The sequence below is a fragment of the Suricata suricatta genome, chromosome 8 (assembly GCF_006229205.1).
Source record: "Suricata suricatta isolate VVHF042 chromosome 8, meerkat_22Aug2017_6uvM2_HiC, whole genome shotgun sequence".
NCBI lineage: Eukaryota > Metazoa > Chordata > Mammalia > Carnivora > Herpestidae > Suricata > Suricata suricatta.
Window position 1 is genome coordinate 81505833 of NC_043707.1, and position 17840 is coordinate 81523672.

The 17840-nt window shown below is 38.2% G+C and overlaps 2 protein-coding genes across 5 annotated transcripts in view; one reads left to right on the forward strand and one right to left on the reverse strand.

The window, feature by feature from the left end:
- Window positions 1–111: 111 nt before the first annotated feature.
- TYW3 (tRNA-yW synthesizing protein 3 homolog) lies at window positions 112–17549 on the reverse strand. 3 transcript variants are annotated; one of them, XM_029949723.1, is made up of 6 exons: window positions 17302–17549; window positions 14711–14791; window positions 12602–12700; window positions 12319–12390; window positions 9959–10092; window positions 112–1294 (listed from the first exon to the last, which is right to left on the reverse strand). In XM_029949723.1, the coding sequence occupies exons 1-6, from the start codon at window positions 17473–17475 to the stop codon at window positions 1078–1080; spliced, it is 777 nt and encodes a 258-aa protein (XP_029805583.1). In that variant the 5' UTR covers window positions 17476–17549; the 3' UTR covers window positions 112–1077. The 3 variants fall into 3 exon arrangements, with proteins under 3 accessions (XP_029805583.1, XP_029805585.1, XP_029805584.1); XM_029949725.1 differs by lacking the exon at window positions 14711–14791; XM_029949724.1 differs by lacking the exon at window positions 12319–12390.
- An 87-nt stretch (window positions 17550–17636) lies between these two features.
- The window catches only part of CRYZ (crystallin zeta), a 33864-nt gene continuing 33660 nt past the window's right edge, over window positions 17637–17840 (forward strand). For both annotated transcript variants that reach the window (XM_029947635.1, XM_029947634.1), the window contains exon 1: window positions 17637–17738. The gene's annotated coding sequence lies outside the window, so the exon portion shown is untranslated. The remainder of the gene's footprint in view (window positions 17739–17840) is intronic.

Below are 17840 nucleotides of genomic sequence, written 5' to 3' on the forward strand. Positions count from 1 at the left end.
TTCTCCTTAAATATAAAATTTACACTTTGATAGTTTCTAAAATACAGTATGAAGCATCTTCATTTTATAATGAAAATAAGTGAAAAGTAAATGATCACATAGATGCAGAAGTCTATTAATAACGTTCTCAGTTTTATTTAACACGATGCTGTCGGCACTCCTGTGGTGTCAGCAGGTGTCAGAACTGCTCTTATGCGGAAGAGGAAGCGGAAGGCCTTGGGAATTCAGGGATTTGTTCAAAACCCTCCAAGGTCTGTGCAGCAGTCAGAACTCCAACCTAAGGCTTCCAATTCCTTGAAATTCTCCAAAATAGTATGTAAAGATCCTACAAAGATTCCTATTTCTTAAGTTATCATTTCTGATCAGGTTTAGTGGAAAACTAGGCCCACCTATGCCACAGAGACCGTGCCCATGACCAGCTCTGGTTTGTGAGAAGTAATGAGAAACAGGGCTCAGGGATTTTGTTCTGCACAAAAATCCTAGTAGTTGTTTTCTCCACAAGGTCAAAAGGAAGGGAAGAACTTCTTACTGGACTCCATGGCAACAAGAAGCAAACTTATCCCCTTTTAAAAGCTGGAGATTTCAAAGTTAAAAAGAAGTAAAATGTGGAGATTACTTTTACTCAATTATTTCTAATGTTAAGGTTCTTCAATTGAAGAGTATTATGGTTTTGTTTTGCAGAAGTAGAAATTAAAACTTAAAAAAAAAGAGAGGCATTAAAAAGTCAATTTTACTTGATTTTTTTGAAGATTTTATTTTTAAGTAATCTCTATGCCCACTGTAGGGCTCGCACCCATGACCCTGCAATCGAGAGTCCTCTGCGCCTCTGCCTGAGCCACCCGGGTGCTCCAGTCAATTTAATTTTGGCAATGAAATCTCTATGTTACTAAAACAGATGGTATTTAATAAGCAAATATTATACGTACCTATTTTTAAAAGTTAGGGATTTCTCTAAAATATAGAGAAAGAATAAATCTTGCTTTTCTGAGTGGCTCATACACCCAAGAAACTAAAATACTCTTATAAAGAGCAGCTTTGGAATATCTATTAGAAACATTATACTACCAAGACGAAATCTTAGTAATCTTCAGGGAAGAAAGAAACACTGATTCCTGGATCATCGTCATTTTCAAGTTCTTTATCATTTTCTTCAGTGATACATTTGCCATATGCTTCTGGGTTTCTTTTTTTCTTATGAGTACATGATGAATAATTTTTGTCTTTGATTTTCCCTTTGGGATGTGAGTTAGTAATAGTTTCTTTTTCCAAAGCATGTTGTAGGCAGTTGTAAAACCTATAAAGAAATAAATGCAATTGTTATACCTGTGTTCTAAAACAGCATGAATGAAATACATCTAGAACTTATAAATTATATAGATTTGATGTTTTGTATTAACCTGAAAATATAAGATGAGTCAGGAAAATATGCTTCTTGCTTTTTTATATGATCATTTCATTAGGAAATGTGTTTTCAGTTCTTTAAGAACATTCCTGAAAATTGGCTGGAATCACCTCCTGACAACCTGTATTCTACCTCAATTTTGATTCCACATGTAGGAGTCAAACAAAGAAGGTAAAAACAGAAGAGGTATTATTTTTCTTTATTAAAAAATCACAAAGTAATAAAATCTCACTTTAGAAAGTTTGGCAAATATATGAGGTTACAAATACAGATTACCTCTATATAACTACCTAGATATAACCTCTCAATATTTTATTTCTTTCCAGTTTATTAATGTATTCTGAATTAATGTATTTATGCATGTATCCTTATATCTGCTGTCTTTTACTGAATTTTTATAAAGGTTTTTTTTTTAATTTTTTAATGTTTTTTTAATTTATTTTTGAGACACAGAGAGAGACAGCTGGAGCAGGGGAGGATCAGAGAGAGAGGGAGACACAGAATCTGAAGCAGGCTCCAGGTTCTGAGCTGTCAGCACAGAGCCTGATGTGGGGCTCGAACCTATGAACTGTGAGATCATGACCTGAGCCGAAGCCAGATGCTCAACTGACTGAGCCACCCAGGCGCCCCTGAAAAAAATTTCTGTATCATCAAATAAACTACAAAATAACACTTTTTAGTGGTAGTATAACATTATGTCATCTAGATTGGCCTTAATTCATTTTTAAACTTTCCCTAATACAAACAGTGTGACAAACATTTTTAAAAATAATGTGATCTGAGTTTCTAGCTGTTTATTTAAGGCAAACCCCTAGAAATATAATTACCTGGTTAAAGGGTATAAACATTGTAAAGCTCTTCATAAATACTACTTGTTTTCCAAAAAGGATGTTCAAAAAAATATGCTTCTAACAGCAGTAGTTGAAAGACAACTTTCTCAAATATTGAATATTACCATCAAAAAACACACTTTACTTTGATAGGTGACAATGGTGTCTCATTATTTTTTCATTTTTTTGTTTGCAAGTGAAATTGTTTTTCACCTGTTTATTAGCTATCTTAACTTTTTAAATATAAATTATTCTTTTCCTTTCCTCATTTTTCTACTTTAGTGTTACTGTTTATTTTGTGGTACAATAAACTGTTAGCTCCCTGAAGATTATTCTTCACGCCTTTTCTTCTTCTGTGCTAGCACCTGATACACTCCTCCGCCTCACACCGTAGCCTTCAGCGTATGTGGAAAGGCAGTGAGGTGGCTACTGCATGCGCTTCACATGCATTCCACTGGGAAAGCTACGGTAGGCTAATTCCACCTTTACTGAGTTTCGATTTCCTCATTTATCCAAGTGGATACTATCCTGTACAAAGCTTCCAGGAGGTTACAGGTGATATACGTAAGTACCTAGAACAGTGCCTGGCACAAAGGAAATTCTCAATATGACTATTTTTATAAAATATAAACTCTATGAGACCAAGGACCCCATCTATCTTGTTTTCTGTTAATATTCTTAGAATGTAGTACGATGCTGACACATTTAGAGAAAAATATGCCAAATAAGTGAATAAATAACCACTGAGCAAAAAGGCGAATATAGATGTGTTATCCTAGATCCCCAGTTAGAGTAGTCAGCGAGTGGAGACCTGCCTTGCCGTTGTGGGGATCTCATGCATTATGTTCTACTATAATGGCAAACTGTGACAGGCGGCTTTGACACCTATAAAATAGATCGCTATTGGGACCAGTTTGCTTCTTTCTTTAATTCAATGAACAGGTTAAGTTCTATGTGCAAAGGCTCTAAAACTGCCCTAAAAAGCCCAAGATATATACACCCGTTTCCAAACATTCTACTCAACTGTAATATATACCTAACACGAATACCACATATCCTGCCTGTATTTCAAGTATTATGTACTTATCACTGTATACCTTGATACCCAGCGCCATGATTGGCTAATCATAGGTGCTCAATAGATATTTCTTCAATAATAAATCAATCTCAAAGACAGAGGTATAGTACAAGGAAAAAGAGTATAGTAGGAGGGATAGCAAAATGCCTTGAAAAATAATAACTGATGTATAATTTTTTAGACCCTGTTCCATGGGAACAGCCTTTTAATTTAATTTACCCCTTATATTCTTACTTCACTGAAATCTGGTCCCCCCACAAAGACACCATCTGCTCTGCATTCCTCCCAAGTGGAGATGCTAATTCTTGTCATATCCCACCTAATGCAGTGTTGAGATCAGGTCAGAATTCGGCTGGCTCACCAACACTCCACCATACTAAACTCCTTCATCTGCTCCTTACGCCAACCTACCAGTATTTTGTTTAGTCCCTTACATTCATGAAAACTTCTACACTTGGGATGATCTTTCTCCCTAGGTCTTACCATCATCCTGGGTGACTTCAATAACTGGTTTTCTTCTCATCTTCTATACTGCCTATTTAGAATAGTTAATTAAATGACCCTGTAGAAATGACTCATTTTATCTAAAACATAAATCTAAAAATTTATACCACAAAATGGTGTGAATCACCCTTATTTGATCATAGGAGGCTATCCATGATATGCAAGTTCATTTTCTACCGTTTCCCCACCAACTCTGAACTTTAGACTCAGGTAACCAAGGTGGGTTTTTTTTTTTTATGGATTATAGTTTATTCCTAGAAAATTAAAGATAAGATTAAATTGCTCTTTTATCATCACAGAAAATTAACAACTTGTGTAAAAAATCTTGTCAATCACATAAAAAAAGTAATTAAAGAGGAACAGGTGCCTTACTTTAATCTTCCATTAAAGAACCTAGGAATTCAAAGCTACATCTGTGGGGTACCAAAAAACAACTGGTAAAATGGAACAAAGACTCTTTGTGCTGAAAGCCAAGAATAAATATTTCAAGTACTTTTTCCTTTTCCTTTTTAAAGAGAATTTTTAAGAAGTTCTTTGGGAAACTATCTCTCTCAATAAGTCAAATTTGTTTGGCAATTACATGCTCTCCCCTCATAGGGTGCCCTTTACACAGCATTCTACAGCTCAATTCTCATCGTGCGATTTTCTCAGCTCTCACAGCCAACGAAAAAGAGCTCCGGATATAAAAGGAAATGTATGCACAGGCAACAGTCTTCCCTGCCCCCTAAGAAAATCAAATTGTCTTCAGTTTCTCTACTTGTGCAGTCAAGACTACCATGCCACAGGGCGACTTGTACTTAGTTCTCTTCATGACAGAAGTTTTCCGACCAGCCTTGGGAAAATGAATTCTTGTTTTTCAGGTCAGTTACAGGACCACTTGCAATAAAGAGACGATATTTCTCTGACTTCTGATATAGGAACATAAAACTAATGAAAGCTAGGCACAGTTTCATACCTTTTAGGCTTCCATTACTCACAAATAACAAAGAAGGCTATTTTCATATATAGGTATTTAGATTTTTAACTTGTTTAAACTGTAGCATTTTTATTTAAAAAACAAAAAGCCATGTGAACAAAGCCCTGTGCCAGGTGCCGGGAAGAGAAGTAAGAGACCAGGTCGTGCCCTCAGGGAGCTCAGGGTTTAATGGGCGCTGCAGAACTAACAGGACACATTCGGCATGCCATGAAAAAAGACAAGGCAAGATGGGGGCACACTGACAGTACTCTGCTTCAAGTGAGATGATGGAATGAATTGGGGAATAAAAACCAATGCCAGGGCTGAGTAGTAAGGATGGATGAAAGCAGACTATGTATGGGAAAGGAAAAAAAGGAGAGGAGGAAATATCCAAGGGGAACTATGCAAAAATAAAGCATGTGTGTTCACTGTATATTATTTACTTCTTTTGACCTATGTACATAGGGAAACATGCGAGTTATTTACTTGCTTTAGTTCCATTTAAAATTATTTTTTAAAATCATTTGATTAGCAACAGTGAGGAGTCTAAGACCTCTGTGATCCTTGCCTCTTCCTTCTCTCTACCCCCATTTCTAGTCTGTCACCATGTTCAGTTTACATTCTGGACTGTCACTCCCATTGATCTTGCTATTCGGGGTCCTGTTACTCCTCATGGGACTATGTAGCAAGAGCCTACACCTGCTCATCTCATCTCTAAGCCATCCTGCACATCTTCCGAATAATCATCTAAGGCTCTGAAGCCTTGTAAGTAGCACTGTTGATGGAAAAAGTCAGTTAATGAATTTAGCAAATACTTATTAACCACTATTCACCTGCCAGACATTCAGAAAATAAGAAATGGTCTTTGTCTTTGGGGAACTCAATTTAATACATTAAGTTCTTTCATTGTTTATTATTAATTCAATAAACATGTACGGTTTTCCACTATGAGCTTGACACTATGTAAGGTTTTAGGATAAGAGATATTTAAAGTGTGTGTGTGTTGTATATGTGTGTGTGGTTGGTGACAAAGAAAAGTCAGTCCTATTTCCAATGTGACCACATTGTAGTGGAAGAAAAGGACATACAATTAAATAATTGTAATTCAACATGGTTCACATTTCTGTTTTGCACTGAGGCGTAAACTGTAATAATACTGATAAATGACAGTAAGACTGTGAAAGAAGGAAACGGGCTATGGGGCTGAGACTAGGATAAGGATTATAAAGAAAAGCTGAAAGAGTATTCTTGTTAAATAGGTTCAAAAGCTTATTGTATATATAGGCTCAGGCTTGGGAGAAATTTGGAAGACCTACCATTATATGGGGAAGCAGTGAAGCAATGGGCCAAGGGCAATATCTTAGAGAACAATAATACTTAACCAGATTAAGGGAAATCCAGAAGGAAGCTAAGAGGAAGCACCACAGACAGGAAGGAAAGCAGCAGTGATATAACAGAATTTCCTGCCAACAGGTGTATGAAGAAATGCTTAATGTCACTAACTATCAGGGTAATGCAAATCAAAACCACAGAGGCATCACCTCAACCTGTGAGGATCGACATTATTTAAAAACAACAACAACAAACATAAAGACAACAAGTGTTGGCATGGAAGGAACCCTTGCGCATTGATGGTGGGAACACAAAACAGTGCCATTCGTGTGGAAAACAGCACAGCAGTTCCTCAAAAAATTAAATCTGGGACTACCGTATGATCCAGCAATTCCACTTCTGAGTCTACACCCAAAAGAACTGAAAGCTGGGACTCAAGGTATGTACAAAAAGGTTCATAGCAGCATTATTCACAATAGCTTAAAGGTAGAAAAACTCCAAATATCCACTGACGAATAAATGGATAAATAAAATACGGTATATAAATACATTGGAATATTATTGAGTCTTAAAAAGAAATAAAATTGTGTTATCTGCTATAACATGGATACACTCTGAAAACAGTATTCTAAATGAAGTAAGCCAGACATAAAAAGACAGATACTATATGACTCCACCTATGTAAGGTACCTAAAATAGTCAAATTCACAGTATTAGAAAATAGAATAGTGGTTACCAGGGGCTGGGATTCTAGGGAATGGGAATTTATTATTTAACGGGTACAAAGTTTCAGTTTAGGATGATAAAAAGGTTCTGAAGATGGATAGTGGTGATCGTAGTGGCTGAATTACAATGTGAATGCACTTAATGCCATTGAAATGGAGTTTAAATGGTCAATTTTATGTTATATATATTTTACCATAAAAAAGAACAAGTTTTAAAAAACCAACCAACCTTCCGATATAGATTCATTTACTTTTTCTCTCCAATTTGCTTTATCAACAGTATTATATGCCAATATATTCAGCCCTTTTACTCTACATTTAGCATTTTATTACTACACAGTTGGTGAAAAGAAGAACATGGCTAATTTCATTCTACTCATAGCTAAATGTGGCTTCATCTGACGCAAGTCAGTCCTGATCTCTTACTAACAGATTCAAAGATAGCCTTCCTCTTATAATTAGTAATAAGTAGATCTCCAAACTTGGTATTTTTTACCTGAAAATCATTATCTATGAATTTAGTTTACTCTTCCCACTAAAAAGTGGGCTTTGGACCTGTTTTACACAAATAAGACCGTTTTTATATTAAAAACATTTTGCTTTTTAACACTGATTTTCACATTTCTAGATTATTTACTGCTGAAATGTTACTCATTAAAATTTGACTTTTAAACATTCTACTATAGTTATTTGAATTGTGAAACTTTGGTCCTATGACAAACCAATTTTAGTGCTCTATCTGATTGCACAACTTATCGCCTCCAGTGTTTATTATTTTTTCACTTTTCAACATCAGAGGGGTGACTTTTTCTCTGCTTTTGGTTGGATGTGCAGCTGTTCCCAAGGGAGCGCTCTAATTTGCTCCCCCTTTCTGAATTCACATGTAATCTTCTAATCAGTATCTTAAGACACTTTTTACCCTTCTGTAATTTTTCCCTGATTTCATATGATGAGCATGGTTCTTTTGATAGCAGCATGCACACTATAATCTCAAAACATATTTTTGAGTCAATGGATTTAAAGTATAATTTGATTTTATAGTTGGTGAACGTGGCTCAATTAACTTCACCAGGTGTATAGTTAGTTGCTCTTGGGCTATATTTATAATCTTGTTGAAATTCAAGTAAGGAAACAGAGAAACTGATTTGTTACTTCCTACGTTTTAGCAGAGAGTCTCACTGAATACGACCTAAGAAAAGTAGTAAACTTTTGGAATGGTACCAATGAGTACCTACATGTAGTTCAAACTCTGCAGTCTGCTCAAGCGGCTAGGTGCTCTTCATACATACTTGAAATTATCACTTCATTTAGAATGTTTGCTCAAAGCATCTTGTAGCCAGATAACCCATTTTTTTCAAACTGGGTTCTACCAGAAAATTAGTATCTAATGCTGCCCTAAGACATCCACTGTACATAATGGGTAAAGTTCTCGCCAACGTATCTAGAATGGAAGATATATACTATTGTTGAAAGAAATAAAAATAGTCACTTGAATAATTTTGTGAATTCTGTCGTTGAAATGAGGAGCCCTGATTGAGAAAGCCTGAACGGTGGTAGGGATGTGATCAATCATAGGTTTATTTCCTATATGTGTCAGTGAAGAAGGAAAAGAGCTATTCTATCCTGAGAATCCATGACATGACATGAATAGGGCCAGTCATTTTATATATGCTATTTAATGTATACTAAAACTGTTCTTTAAGGTAAGTACTTCTCCCAAGTTAGATGCAAGAAAAATTAAGCCAAGAGTTGTGGTAGAATCTGGATTCAAACTCAGTTCTGCCTCTGGAGCCAAATTCTACCTCTTTCCACCATCCTACGCTGCTACCATTGGCACCTGTAGCCTTAGCTGCTCCAAAGGGGGGAGAAATTATAGGTATTAAAGAATGCTAACCAGGCAAGTTGAACAATAGGATTCTTTTGCATTTTAGTCAGGAATCTTTTTTTTTTTTTTAACTTTTTAAAAAATGTATTTGTTTTGAGAGAGACAGAGAAAGAGACAGAAACAGAGAGAGAGACAGAGAGAGAGAGAGAGAGAGAGAGAGAGAGAATGAGGGGGGCAGAGGAAGAGAGAGAATCCCAAGCAGGCTCTGAGCTGTCAGTGCAGAGCCCGATGTGGGGCTGGAACCCACAAACCAGGAGATCATGACTTGAGCAGAAGTCAGACACTTGACTGACTAAGCCACCCAGGCGCCCCTACAGTCAGGATTCTGAGGTGATGATAGAGAATTGCTTAGCAGAGAGACACATTAGAAGCATTCTACTATGGGACCAGCTAACAAGGCTATTTCAGTGATCCTGAATAAAGAAAGGGACAGTACAGACAGGGAGGGCAGAATGACTTAAGAATTATTTGGGCAAGGATTAACTGGGTTGTGAGGTAGCCAAGGAGAAGAGAAAAAGGAAATTATGCATGACAAGAAGTTGACCATCAGTCTTTGAATAACTCGGAACTAACATCTTGCTAATGGGAGATCAGTGGCATTACCTTCATATAAGAAAAGCAGCATCACAGTCACTTCTTTATGTCAAAAACTTTTTTTAGGAAAAGGCTGAAATCAAAGTAATGTGAGAGTTTCACTTACCAGGAGGTAAAGTTTAAGAAAAAGAAAAGTATAAGGATGTGAATTGATAGCCATAATCCTTCCTACTGGGACAATTACGGCAATTCTAGATTTAACCCATAAGAACCAGCCAAATATGTAAAATATTTATCAGACTAAAATGAACCAGGTTGCTTTCCTCAAAAGGAGATTGTAGGTAATCTCCAGCAAAACACATCCGGGGGCAGTGTGTACCTCCCTCTTCCCTGGCTGCCTTCGAGTCGAACGGTTATGGTCCCCGTCCCTGTTGGGCTCTCTCACCTGAGTGATTATGCTTCTCTCTATGCGTGCTGCTGGCAGTCATGTCCCGCTGTCCTCCATGGAGCGCCCCCTTTATGCTCCATTTAGTACTCATTACAGTCTGGGCTACTCTCATCTATTACTTTGATCCTTTTTTTTTTTTTTTTATCTGTGATAAGGCTACAAATAGAAAAGTAGTTGGGAGCATAAACTGAAAACGGTGTGTGTCAATGTTTTCAAAGATGACCTAGATATATAAGAATCACATGGAACTATCTAATTAATATACCTTTCAATTCTCTTCTTGTTTTCCTCCATTTTTTGATTTGCTATCTTTAACAGGAAGTCGATATATTCCTCAGTCACCATCAGCTTTCCTTTATGGCTTAATGGAACTTCTAAGCCGTGAGTGCTCCGGATAGCCTACAAGGAACAAACAATTTAGATACAATGATTTGTGTACTAGAGACACTGAAGATAACTAAAGAAAAGTCCTAGTCAGGGTCATGTTTAAAGGTAGTTGGGTTCCATTACAGGATTTAAGTTTATGCTTTAATATACTTTAGCTAAACACAATTGAATCAAAGGAGATTAAATAGATTTTCTCATCACATAAAGTTATTTCTAAAGAAAGTCATCCTACACATTGTCTTTCAGAAAAGCAGATACTATCCAAGAATCCAATCACTTGAACAGTTCACTCTCACTAAAGCTTACAAAGCTTTAACGTCCTATTTAAAGAAAAGAAATAAATGAAATCTCAACAGTAGCTTCAAGGGAAAATCAAAATGGACTGGATGCAGAAGAGCCTCTTGGTGCTGCTTGAGCAGAGTGTGGGTATAAGAATAAACCAGGCCTGTTCTATCTCACAAAGTGGCTGCTTTCTTCAGGCTTGAGGGTTGCCAATCTTAGCAAACCGGCTGCTGAAACAGTCAACATGTTCCAAGCAAGTCTGAACAATCGAAATAGCTTAAGAACAGCAACAAAAACTATTATGAGAAATAAAAATTCTCTCAATAAACTTTTACTGAACATTTACAATATTTGATGTGCTTTGACAGGAGACCTAGGCATGTACGTGTGCACATGCCTATGTGTGTACATATACACATACACGATGCCAAGGAAATACAGAGGAGGAGCAACTAATTGAATCTGACGCCTCGGCTTCATGGGAAAGGTAGCATTTGAGTTGGGCTTTGGAAGGATAAGTGCAGTTTTATCAGACATAAAAATGGGGAAGGAGGCATTCAAGCCAGAGAATGACTTATCTATAGTCATGGAGACACGAAAGAGCATGATATATTGGGAAACAACAGATAGTTTACTATATGGCTGGAACAGAAGTATGCTAGCAGGAGATGAGCATAAATAAGGTAGATGGAAAACAGCCTGGGCAAGGCCTTGAATACCAGGGGAAATATATGGAGACCCACTTTTAAAAAGGGGGATTCTGATTACTATCAGAATGGCTCAGGGTGACTGAAGGAGAAGGTGGACAACAGGAAGACCAGTCAGGAGACCATGGTCAAGACTGAGGTGTGGGACCATGAGGGCTTACACAGGGCAGTGACATGGTGCTTGGAGAGGTGTTGTCGGGTGTAAGGAATTAGAGGCAGATGTGATAGAACTTGTAAGTAATCAAATATGGAAAACAAAGGAAACAAAAGTGAAAGAACGGCTCTGTTCTTGCTTGGCCTACCAGATGCAGCATAGGGGAAGGGGACAGGGACACAGACCAGGACTGTGGACTCTGACTTTCTAGTCATGCTTTTTATAGGTGTTTTCTTTTGTAAATCATCTCTTTTGGGGAATGAGCAATTTGTTAAAATAGATTAAAAAAAAGATAAAAACTTGGAAAGTCTAGGGAGCTCGAATGGAAGAAAACCTGAAATAGTTCAAAAACAAAGAATACATGCCATTACAAATAGTAAACACTACAGGAAACCAGACCAGAGCAAACTCACTAGGAGTTAGTTGGCCAGAAAAGGACTCAGAGAGGTTGGGAGGTTAGAAAGGGGTTTGAAGATCATCTAGTCCAGGGCTGGCAAACTTTTTCTACAAAAGGATAGAGAGAAAATATTTCTGACTTTGTGGCCATACTATATCTGTCATAACTACTCAGTTTTACCAGCGTAACACAAAACCAACCTTAGACAATAACTTATCAAGCAGGAGTAGTGGGCTCTGACCTCCTGTGGACTGCACTTGGCCCCAGGGCAGTGGTTGGCTGGACCCCTGAAGTGGCTAAGAAAATTCAACCCTGAGGGATTAAGGAGCTTGCCCAAGCTAATACAGCACAGCTGTGGTGCCACCAACATCTGTGTAGAGGACTTTATAAACCCTCTGCCTTTGAGTCTTTCCACTATATCATAGTGCTTACTAAATGAGCCTTGACTATGGTGAGGAGGGTACAGAGAATCAGGCTGAAAGTAAATAGAGGAGGACAGTATAAAGTAAGGTCTCAAATGCAAATCTAAGAAGTCTGGACTCTGCTCTGTAGGAAAGAGTAAGGTACTGACGTTTTCTGGGCAAGGGCATGGCAAGATTTGAGTAGGGAGAGACTAAAGGCTAGAATCTAATGAGGTTATTCAATAAGCTGAATCACTTTGTGCCCAAAGAGTTGCTTTTTGCCAAAAATTATCTTACCAACATAATCTTTCCTCTCTTTCCCACGGTTATGCCAGAGTTCCTGAAACCAGAATCTATTGCCACTGAATGCTGTAAGAAAAGAAGCTGTTTAAATTCCAATAATCTGGCTAATCAGACAAACTGGTTAGCTCTACAAACTGCAAAAACATATATAATTATTGAACCAATAATTAAATTTAAAAACTAGTTAATTAAACTAACAGTGCATTGTTTCTTCTTTTAAAGTTTAAAATCAAATCTACCCCAAGTACAAGATTCAAGTACAATCATAAAATTTTACCAGAATCTGTGCATCCTGCAACTGTCGACACTGCACATGAAGAATAAGTGGTTCAAATTTCAAAACAGCATCACCATTTGCTTTCTTCAGAGCTACAATCTAAACAAATGAAAAATGTGTGCATAAGACACCAAAATATGATCCAGTTCTGTGGTGACCCTTTATCGTATGCAACTTTAGTTTTTCCCAGAAGCATTCAGATTCATCCAGCATCCTTTTTCTACAATAACCTTTTACTCTGCTTTTTTGGTCCTCTTTCTCCAAAAACTGATCAATCTGCTTATTCTTTTAAAAGGCCTGATTTCTGGAGTACCTGGGTGGCTCTGTTGGTTAAGTGTTGACTTAGGCTCAGGCCATCATCTCACGGTTCACGGGTGTGAGTCCTGCATTTGGCTCTGAGCTGACAGCTCAGAGCCTGGAGCTTGCTTTGGATTCTGTGTTTTCCGCTCTCTCTGCCCCTCCCCAAATCATGCCGTGTCTCTCTCTCTCTCTCTCTCTCTCTCTCAAAAATAAACATTTTAAATAAAAAAGAACTGATTTCTAATTCTCCCATAAATCTTTTATGCTATTCTTCCCAACCATACCTTGGAAAGTAAACTACTATTCTATTTAATTCCATAACAGATTTTCATTAAGGAATATGGTATGAATGTGCTCTTTAAATGCTTTGCTGTTAGACTGAGGTTTGAGACCCATGTATGTGTGAACTAGAATTTATACAAGGCAGTTGTTATTTCTGTCCACTTGGTATCCCTGAGCAGTATGCTCCCTTCTTTACCCCATCTGATTCCAGTGGGACTGTCAGTCATGACCCTATATCACTCATGACTCCTGCTATCATAATTTCACAGATGCCAAATGCGTAGGTCTGCTCAAGGATAGCATTTCATTCCACTGGCAAAAATAATTGATCTAAGGGGCAAACATACCCAAGCAGGGTGAGTCAGACTCCTCTGGGAATGATACCTGGATATTAGCAAGAAGTTCCTTTCTGCGCAGCCTGCTGGCAGCTAACTTTCCTACAAAAGCTCATCTGCAGCAGAAGAGAATAAGGGCAAGTATGCTGCAAAAACCAGAACCCAAAGAAGGAGATGGAGACTGAGTGAGAACCCGAAGACAACAGCTGAACACATAAACAGGTAAGATAAAGTGCCTAAGAGAAACTTATCTGAACTCATCTCAACATTTTAATTTAGGAAACTAAATAACCCAGCAAAGATAGGAAGATTTTCAAGCAGCAATCCAGATAAGTAATATATAATTTATTTATTATTATTTTATTGTTTTAATGTTTATTTATTTTTGAGACAGAGGGAGACAGAGCATGAGTGGGGGAGGGCAGAGAGACAGGAAGACACAGAATCTGAAGCAGGTTCCAGGCTCTGAGCTGTCAGTACAGAACTTGAACTCATGGACCAGGAGCCAAAGTCAGATGCTTAACCAATCAGATGCTGAGCCACCCACGCCTCCCAGTAATGTATAATTTACTGATATCAGTATGCTGGTAATATACAGACAGCCCTAATCCCTTCCACCCAGCTCCTTTCTCCTATAATTTGTTCCAGGTTACAAAGTTAACAAATGGTAGAACTGAAATCATATTTTTGATCTATGTGTCCAATGTTCATATACTCACATCCAAGAAGATGTGTTTTGTTGAGCAATAAGTAATCCATACATATGTATATATATGTGTGTATGTATGTGTATGTATATATATGTATAGACTTTTATGTCTACACATCAAGAAGTCCACTGTAATGAATTCTCTTCAGGCTTTCTAGTTTTCAGTCATTATAACTGTGCACATCAATCAACCTCAAGTGTTCTATGTTCTTTATGTAATGTGACTATGAATTAAATGTTCATTTCTAGGGGTGCCTGGGTGGCTTGGTTAGTTGAGCATCAGTCTCTTGATTTCTGCTCAGGTCATGATTTCCGGGTTGTGGATTCAAGCCTCAGGTTGGGCTCTGTGATGAGTGTGGAGCTTGCCTAAGATTCTCTCTCTCTTCCTCTCTCTCTCTCCCTTGCATATTCTCTCTATAAATAAATAAATAAATAAAGGTAAATTTAAAAAGCTTATATCTAAATTTACATATAAAAACTTACCACATCATCTTTTACACAAGGTTTGTGTGTAACCAGTAGCCAGCAACAGTTTTGCTTTTGAACCTCAAAACCATTTATATTCTAAAATTAAAAAGATAACATAAACCGAATTTAATCCCATAATATCTACAAAAATAATAAATACAACACACAGCATAATTGTAAGCTTTTTTAGGTGAATAATCCCAAGTGGTAATTTTAAGTAATACTGAGAACAATTCAATAGGCTTTGGGTAAAGTTAACCCAAAACAAAAATGAAACCAAATTAGTTAAGATAGAAAGAAAATAAGTTGTTTATTAAGGTATAAAAATTTAATAGTCTCTGAAATATGGTTATAATTTTGTCAGGAGAAAAGGGATTATTCTAAGGGGTTGTACACTAGCAACCCTGAGTTGTCCTCTAGTCTAGCTGTTTTATTTGGCTTGCACAATATTTAAAAACCAAACAAACAAACAAAACAAGTTGAACTCCTTTTGTTCAGTTCAGAAAGCACTGTGCCAACCCACACAGGACCCATTACTTTTCACTGACACCTCAGCTGTTCACACCCTTATAATAGGTCTCTAGTCTCTAGCGGCATACATTTGTAACCTGTGGACTAGACTTAATATGTGTCCCAAAGGGCAGAGCTAGGATGGCAAGGTCAAAGTTTCAAGAAGACAAATACCTTAACATCAGATTTTTTTTGTTTGTTTATTAACTGGGAAAATATTTATTTTTAAAGATCTATTAGATTCTTTGGGTATAAACAGATCCTACCCTTTAGGACACTGGAAAGAGAATGCAGTAAACCACAAGTACTTTTAAATCACTATACCTCTACAAAGTAACTATTTTTACAATGGGTACACAGGAGACTTGACTGTCTGGCTTTGGAAAGGGGAAAAGTTCTGCTTGTCCTAAATAACTGGTTTGCTTTCATTGAGTGACATTTATCTGATCTTATGCTGGCTGCTGTAAATCTTAGAGTCAAATGTGTGGCCACCTCTAGAAAATTTACAGAATACATGGGCATGTTTGGTAACTAATGCCATTTGTAGTTTCATCTTATCTATACTCCCTTCACCTACATTTTCCCAGTTTCTATTTTTCTTCCTGTACTGCTTTTCTGTAATCTGATGCAATTCCTTCCGGAAATAAGGCTAAGTGAAAATAATCTACATAGAATGAAAAGAGGTTCTGAAAAGTCCTAAGGCAGTCATTACTTATAATTACTTATAAGTGGGTGTGTATGTTTGTGTTCAGATGGGAGAAGGGAGTTTTTGGAGTCCCATCTAAAATACACAGAGATGGGGGAAAACATTTCAGGAAAAATAAACATGAAAAAGGCAAAGGCTGGTAAATCTGAAAAACGACAGTTCAGTTTTAGTAAATAGAGAAACATGAAGAGAAGTAGCAGAAAATAAGGGAGCAGCAGAAGGGTTGGAAGGTATACTAGGGTAGGGGCTTGGAATCTCTGATGTTGAAAAACGTGTAATAAAAGATTTTAGCATAGATGAGTGACTTGCACAGAGTTGTCTTTAGGATGGCCAATCTGTTAACAGTATTTAGCCTGGTTTGGGGTAGAAATGTAAATCAGTGACCTGTTAGGAAAACACTGCAGAAATCTGGGTAAAACAAGGAAGTAGAAATGGTGGAAGAGAGTAAGCCCAGCTAGAGTGCCAGTGTTCAGGAGGCAATAGAGGCGATATAAAAATATACAGGCCCTCTTAACCTGGGGGACCAGCAAATTATCAGTGAACGAGGGATCTAAAGAATGAGCATATGAATGTGCTGTCTTTCATGCTGTGAATTCAGTCCTAACGCTAAAATAACTTTAATTTTACGGTGCTAGTGCACTTAATATGGGACAGACAGGATGCTAACTAAACATTTCAAATTATCCCATTTCTTCTACACTGAATCCCTATGAAGCAAATACTCTATTGTTCTCAGTTCATGGAACAGGGAGGGGCTGAGTTTGGGTAACCTTCCAGAAGTCACATAGCCAGTAAGTCCCACAACTGGTTTAGAATCTAAGCAGTATCACTCTAAAGCCTGAGGGCTGGTCTACTATCTCAGACTACACTATACCGTATAGTACTGAGCTTAATGTAAAAATTTCCAGAACTGTAATAACGGATTGGGCCACCAGGAGGCAATAAACTCCTTAACCCTGGAGATTTTCTGGCAAGTAGTTAACAATGATTTGGTCGGGCGATTGAAGAGAAAAGTAGCCTCGCCCAGTTGGAAAGTCTTTAAATTCCCTCTAAGATTGAGAATCAAATTCTCTAACCTTTGCAACTCTAGATCATTCCCAGGCCACCAGTTTCCGCATCGCTTGGGGGCTTGTTAGAAGCCCCACCCTAGAACACCTAAATCAGAATCTGTACTATTAAAGAGCTCCCGATGATTACTAACACATTAGTGTTTTAAAAGCACTGGTCTAATTCAACCTGTACGTTTCATAAAGAAGCCGAGACCACCCATTAGAAGGACAAACACAGGCTGGACTGGGGTCCTGGACTGGGGTGTTGCCTTGGGTGGGCACAGGACTCCAGGTGTTGTACACCACAGAGCGGGCGCTGGAAAGACACAAAACGGCCTCACCCCGTCTAGGAGGATGATGCGCCCAGCGCAGGAACTCGTGGTGAAGTACTGTTCTCGCCCATTCAGGAGCTGCACAATATCTACCACATCCTCATCCACACTGCCTTTCCGGCTGAAGTCGGCTTTGCTCTGACACTGCGCCTTCCATCTTTTGAACTCGGCGCTACGATCCATGCGAGGAAGCCTTTAAAGTCTCTACTTTAACGTTAGCTCTCGCCTTTCCGTGGGGGAAGCCATATTGTGGCGGATGGTGGCCGGAAAGGCCCAAACTTCCTCTTCGTTCCTAGCTCGGGAGAGGGTCGTGCCTTCGTCTGGGGGCGGGGAGAGGCGGGCGAGCGAGGTGGGGCCTGCAAACGTAGAAGACGCCCAGGTCCGTCCCCTTTATTGTGGAATCTGAGTGAACCCTCGCAGAGTTTGCTTCCCCACTCTAGAACCGGGTAAGTAGTTTTAGAAAGTCCCCTTAGGTGGTCACGCAGCGGATCTCCCCGCCGCTAGTCCAATAAGGGGCCGAATTGACTGAGGTGGCGCTTCTATCTCGC